The sequence below is a fragment of the Drosophila navojoa genome, chromosome 4 (genome assembly GCF_054131105.1).
Source record: "Drosophila navojoa isolate 15081-1374.11 chromosome 4, UAZ_NAV_1.0, whole genome shotgun sequence".
NCBI lineage: Eukaryota > Metazoa > Arthropoda > Insecta > Diptera > Drosophilidae > Drosophila > Drosophila navojoa.
The window spans coordinates 6375055-6381117 of record NC_142892.1 but is presented as its reverse complement, the minus strand read 5'-3'; the positions used below and the strand labels follow the sequence as shown (position 1 = coordinate 6381117).

The window sequence follows — 6063 nt, the reverse complement described above, 5'->3', positions numbered from 1 at the left end:
TTTTAATATAGCAAAGTTACGGTAGATAAGCTTGCTGAAAAATTTCACCTTCAATAGGTTTAATTTTGGGAAGGTAATGCGGTTTACATGATGATCATGAAAAGAAGTTTCGAGAACTTGAAATCTCCCTCAACATGGTGAGCTAATGACCAAACTGCAATTCCAATGGAGAAGGCATTTTGTAGTGTACACATGGTACTGAACTCCTAATTCCAAAAGATATGCCAAATATCATATATATTATAATAATTGAGAATTAAGTTCATAAAACTCATGATTAGTTTTTCTTAAAAGTTTTAAGATTTATAACTCATATTGGATAAAGCTAGAAACTCCCAAAAAGAAGTTTCAAAAGTTGTATGAATTTTGCGAGCTTAACTTTAAAAATCTTGCAAAGCAATGAAAATTTTATAACTTTAGAGCACTATAAATTGATTGATTCAGTGTTAAGGCTCCTGCTATATTTCCTAGCATACTTTTGGGCGAGCTTTTCACTGCATAATTTTAAGCATGAGAAAAATCAGAGAGGGAAAATTTGATTGAATTTTACTTTTTATTTTTTATTTAAAAGGAAAATATTGAAAAAATAAAACATTTTTTCGCTGTGGGAATACTGAAAAATAGATAAATATTTATGTTTTTTAAGCAATGGACAGGAAAGAATTGGTAATCGGCTTCTAAGGGAGTGGGAAAAGCTTATAAGAGAGAATAAAGTATTAGTATCTGCCGTATATTGCAAGCCAGTGTTGGTAAACAGCAAAAGTCAATAAATGTGCAAATGATCGGTGTGGAACCTATATGGATATCGAGTAGGGAGTGCGAATAATGGCTCTAGAGTGATTTGTTTAAAATGTGGAGACAGTGAAGTGCGATTAACATTATAGAGTATATATTATATACTACATAATACTACAAAATTTTGATATCAAGATTAGACTTTGAATGTGGGTTCTGAGGGTTCGATTTGTTTCTTGAAATGAAGTATAAATACGAGTCTAAAGCTTCTAACATATAGAAGGCCAGCAACAGTTATTGTTGCTGTTGAGTTTCCCGCAGAATCTGCCCATTGCCAGTGGAATCTAAGCTACGGTCCGAGTTCAAGTCCAAGACAATGTCATCATCGTTGTCGTCATCGGCTCTGCCAATGTTTGGCTACTGATGGCGCTCCTGCTGCTGGCTGACTCCTAAGCGTTCCAGGCGAATCCTCTAAAAATTATTTATTAACATGGTAGAAATTCGCAAACAGGTTAAAACGACCAATCAAAACAACAGCAACAACAACAAACTGCAACGATAACAATAACAACAACAACAACAACAACAAAAAGCGGCGGCAGCCAAAGACCCAAAGTGCAGATTATATTAAAAGGCAGTCAGGCAGCCAGTCAGACAGACAAACAGACAGAGAGACGAAGAGACAGACGGGCAGACGGCCAAGCAGCCAAGTTGGAGTTGGAGTCGGAGTCGGAGTCGGGCCGACCGACTGGCAGACACATTTCGAAAAGGGCCAACATGAAATTCCATGAGAGTCATTGACTTTATTATTATTGGTTGGCTGGCTGGCGGCTTGACGTGGCTTGGTTTGCTTTGCTTTGGCTCGCCTCTGCCTTGCCTTTGGCTTGGCTTTGACTCGAGTCGAGTCGAGTCGAGTCAAGTCGAGTTGAGTTGAGTTGAGTTGATTTGCTTGAGCTGCTTGCTTGCTTAATTTTCTTGGGAAAGTTTTTTGTTGAAAGTTGGGCGGCTCTTTTTATTACTTATTGCTCATTTCTCATATATAATGTATACATATATTCCTTCATTCTTCCTCTTCTTCTTTTCACTTTTGCAACTGAAGTAGTTGGCGAAACTGAAATACTTTGTAATCATTGGCTCTATGGGTACATGGGTCTGTAGATATCTAGCCTAACCTTGTTTCAGTGCAAATATTTGCGGTTATCAGTCAAAGTGGATTTTTAGTGTTATTTCGGTGTGGGCATGAAAGATTGTAGTGCTTGGGTTTAGATATGAGATACGAGAGCTATTTATACGCTTACCTCTTCTGTCAACAGAGCCAAGGAGAACTTTTGAAGTGTAGCATTAAATTTTCGAGCCTCCTCCTTTTCTCGAGCCTCCTCTCATATCTTACAGCATCTACTTAAATACCTAACTTATTCCTTATAGAAATTAATCAAAGTTCCCCTATTTAACTTTCCACAACAAGATTTAAGCATTCACATAAAAATACGCTAAAAAATACCATTTTGAAACAATTCACAAAGTCCATCTAAGGCATATTTCATGCTGTTAAACAAGCAACTCTCTCATCTCAGCCAGCCATTCCTCCATGCCAGCCATCCCCTCTGAAAATGAAGTTTTTAGCGAATTCCATTCATACCACGCCTCATTTTTCTTGGTATCGCTGATTTGGCCCAAATAAATAAAAGGCTGCATTTCGCGGCCCTCTGCAAATCGAATGACAGCCCGACGAGCGCACACACTCTAACGATCTTTGGCATTTATGGAATTTACAGAGTATTTGCGCACTCGCCCTCGCCCTTCCATAGAAATCCGAAGCCCAAAACTCTGAACGAGGCAAATTGATACTTTATTTATAGCGAAAACGAACGAAAATTGGGCGCAGCAACGAAAGCTTAAATAAGCAGAAAGTTTGAAGATTTTTTTTTGCAGCAGCAGCAGCGGCAGCAGCGGCAGCGACAGCGACAGCAGCTCTCCTTCTTTTTTTTTGTGGGCGCGCAAGTCAACAGAAATCTGCGCTGCGATCCGAACTGCGCACGAAGCATGATTGTTGTGTGCATGTGTGTGTGTGTGTATGTGTGTGTGATTTGGCCAAGCACTTTTGGTCCATTGGGTTTTAGAGGGAGCTGCCTCTATTGTTGATGGTAGCTGTTGGTGTCGCTGCAGCCGCAACCGTCGTCGCCTGACTCGTTGAGCATATGAATGAATTTATGCTTTTGTTATGTTGTTTTTTTATGCGTGTCTCTTTTCACCGGAATTCCATTCGAATACCTTATACGGCACTTTATTTGTACAACTGTGTGTGTGCGTGGGTTTTTGTTATCATGTTTGATTCGTCTCATTTTGCCGCTGCTCATCAATAAAAGGATACAAATTTAGCTATTCAGCATTTTTCTTTTTTTTTTTTTTTAAATATAAATAACTTCAATAAATACCATAACTAATACCAAATGCATACCTAGAGTAATGCAAATGCCTAACTAAATCGCATCACAAGTATCTGTTGTTATTCCACTGTGATTAGCTAGTCTCACTTTTTCCAAATCACAAATTTTTCATGCAATTGCAGAACGGCAAAATCAGAAACCCAAAAAGTAATCAACAATTCCGCAACTTGAGGCAGGTAGTCAGACACTTTGCTAGGTCAAGACAACAGATACGTGCAAGCATTGCTGTTGTTGTATGCGCCTTGTTATTGCTTCCCACGAACATTAATAAAACTGACACGTCTGCCATATGCCAAACTTCAGCAGCGCCGCATATTTTGGCTAAAACGTAGTCGACCTCGAAATGGCAGCACGTTGCAGCTGGAACTTGAGCGTTACAGGTTTTAAAATAGAATTCAAATTCGCGCGGGGGTTGTTGTCTTCGCTAAACACATTTATTTAAGGCTGGCAGCGCTCTTACTAACAGCTGCCACTGAATGCAATCAGTCTGGCAGCGCCACAGAGCTAATCGCGCGCTTTTCAAGCAAAAGCTTTGCTGATAAGAGAGGCTAATCAATGCAATGCAACTCAATAGTTTCTTATTAAAATTGAGTTCTGATAAGCTGAGCGTTTTAATAACAAGCGACAGTTAGGTAAATTGTCATTAATAAAATTGCTAACCAGCTGCCGCTGATACAAGACCCCACAACAAATAGCCAAACACACACGCAAACATTTATACAAATCTGTAGCTGATAAGGAAAATAGCAGCAGTAGCAGCAGCAGCAGCAGCGCAGCAGCATATATACAAAACAATTATGGACACAGCTCACGTAGTACTCAAATAGCGGTCGCTCGCTACAGAACACAAGTTTAATTGCTATCAGCACAGTTGATTGAACGAAAGACCCCACCGAACAAAGCAAAACGATGCGCAGCCTGAATCGCTTTCGTTTGATAACCTTCGATGTGACCAATACGCTGCTGCAATTTCGCACCAGCCCCGGCAAACAATATGGCGAAATCGGTGCATTGTTTGGTGCGCGCTGCGATAACAATGACCTGGCCAAGAATTACAAAGCCAATTGGTAAGCGCTTGAGATGGCTACAAATAAATCACAATTGAGATTTCCCTCTCTCTCATCTGGCAGGTATAAAATGAATCGTGATTATCCTAACTTTGGTGTGAACACATCGCCGCGACTTGAGTGGCAGCAGTGGTGGCGTCAGCTGATAGCAGGTAAGCGATAAACTGTGGCTGCCCCTCGGCTCAAGTTCAAAGTTCAAGAGCTTAAAATACATTCTCGCTGCTCCGGCCGGACAGGCACCTTTGCAGAGAGCGGCGCAGCCATACCCGATGAGAAATTAGATAATTTCGTTAACCATTTGCTGGAGCTGTACAAGACGACGATCTGCTGGCAGCCATGCAACGGCAGCGTGGATCTGCTTCAGCAGCTTCGCAAGCACAGTCTAACGGACAATAAACTCAAAGTCGGGGTCATTGCCAATTTCGATCCGCGACTGGATGCGCTGCTGCGCAACACAAAGCTCGATCGATACTTGGACTTTGCGCTCAATTCGTATACGGCGAAGGCGGAGAAGCCACAGTTGGCCATCTTTCAGCGCGCCATGGAGGAATCAAGGCTCTCGAATCTAAAGCCAGCCGAGTGTCTGCACATTGGGGATGGGCCGACGACAGACTATCTGGGCGCCAAGGAAGCGGGCTGGCATGCGGCACTGGTGCACGAGAAGAGTTACTCTTATTTGTCCAAGAAATACGGCACGGACATCAAGCGCAATCACGTCTTTCCCAGCCTCTATGACTTCCACAAGAAGCTATCGGATGACGCGGTCGTCTGGTAGAGAACAACAATAAAAAATTGTGCGCTTAAAAAACAGTTTCAATTATATTTAACAAACTACGTTTCGGGCTTGGGCAGCTGGGCTATAAATATGTTGCCCAGTGGATTCTGTGGCTTTTGGCTTTCGTGATCGTATTGCGGGCCAATGGCCCATAGCGATTCCAGATCATAATCCTCGCGAGCCTGGGGCGAAAAGATGTGCAGAGCAATGTTGCCTTAGGGAGAATATATTATTAAATGATGCTATAATTTTAAAGAGCATGGCAGTTGCTTACCCAAATCCATGGCCATCCAATCTCGACTTTTCTCGCCCTCGATGCGAGGCAGTATGTCCCCTTTGGAGCGCTTAATCTTGAACATGCGGCGCACAAATTCCGCCGTGGCCAACATATGACGATAGCTGCGTCCGCTACAAACAACTAGATGATCCACATACTTAAGTTCCTCGGGCACATAGCAAACAAATATATCATCCACATTCTCCTTGCGCAGCAGCTCAACCAAATCCTCAACATCAAAAACGCCGCGAATACCTCCTGCAATGGATTAGGTATAAATAATGCCCAATCAAGGTAATGACTCACACGCACTCTTCAAATTAAGACCCATATATTGATCCTCTTCAGCATCTAGTGGCAACTCTTGCTCCTGATAACGAGCCTCCTCCACATCAAAGATTTCAAGTGCTTCATCGTCGCGGAAGACTTTGTATTTATTTTGCACGCCGCCAGCTACAAACGATTGTTGTTCCTTTTCAGCGACTTTTGCATTTTTCTGCGGCTCAGGTTTGCTGAATTCATGATGAAAGCCACGTAAAATAGGCACGCTTAGGCGTTTGTCTCGAATCAATCGAAAAATGCGCGTTTTTATCATATTTATTTTAACCACGAATTGTTACGCGACTAAAAACAGCTGACTGCTATTGGGCGGGCCAACTTTTTTCACTAGGGGACCAGTGTGACCATGTGTTTGAGCACTAAGGTGCCAATCGATAGAACGATAGGTTTTGTTGCTCGCCATCGAAACATCAATTACTGCTA

At 42.0% G+C, this 6063-nt stretch overlaps 2 protein-coding genes across 2 annotated transcripts; one reads left to right on the top strand and one right to left on the bottom strand.

The window, feature by feature from the left end:
* Positions 1–3948: 3948 nt before the first annotated feature.
* Positions 3949–5057, top strand: Reg-2 (Rhythmically expressed gene 2). The gene is made up of 3 exons (XM_018102189.3): positions 3949–4249; positions 4313–4401; positions 4486–5057. Exons 1-3 carry the CDS (start codon positions 4092–4094, stop codon positions 5022–5024), a joined length of 786 nt encoding a protein of 261 aa, XP_017957678.1. The 5' UTR covers positions 3949–4091; the 3' UTR covers positions 5025–5057.
* On the bottom strand, positions 5052–6052 carry RsfS312 (ribosomal silencing factor RsfS-like protein, 312). The gene is made up of 3 exons (XM_018102190.3): positions 5614–6052; positions 5299–5559; positions 5052–5238 (listed from the first exon to the last, which is right to left on the bottom strand). Exons 1-3 carry the CDS (start codon positions 5894–5896, stop codon positions 5081–5083), a joined length of 702 nt encoding a protein of 233 aa, XP_017957679.1. The 5' UTR covers positions 5897–6052; the 3' UTR covers positions 5052–5080.
* Between the last annotated feature and the right edge of the window lie 11 nt (positions 6053–6063).

Excerpts from the sequence above, each read along its gene's own strand:
- Reg-2 (XM_018102189.3), top strand. The coding sequence starts at position 4,092 with ATGCGCAGCCTGAATCGCTTTCGTTTGATAACCTTCGATGTGACCAAT. Across the intron at positions 4,250-4,312 it reads AAGAATTACAAAGCCAATTG|GTATAAAATGAATCGTGATT; the intron begins GTAAGCGCTTGA and ends CTCATCTGGCAG. Across the intron at positions 4,402-4,485 it reads GTGGCGTCAGCTGATAGCAG|GCACCTTTGCAGAGAGCGGC; the intron begins GTAAGCGATAAA and ends CCGGCCGGACAG.
- RsfS312 (XM_018102190.3), bottom strand. The coding sequence starts at position 5,896 with ATGATAAAAACGCGCATTTTTCGATTGATTCGAGACAAACGCCTAAGC. Across the intron at positions 5,560-5,613 it reads TATGGGTCTTAATTTGAAGA|GAGGTATTCGCGGCGTTTTT; the intron begins GTGCGTGTGAGT and ends AATCCATTGCAG. Across the intron at positions 5,239-5,298 it reads TTGGATGGCCATGGATTTGG|GCAACATTGCTCTGCACATC; the intron begins GTAAGCAACTGC and ends ATTCTCCCTAAG.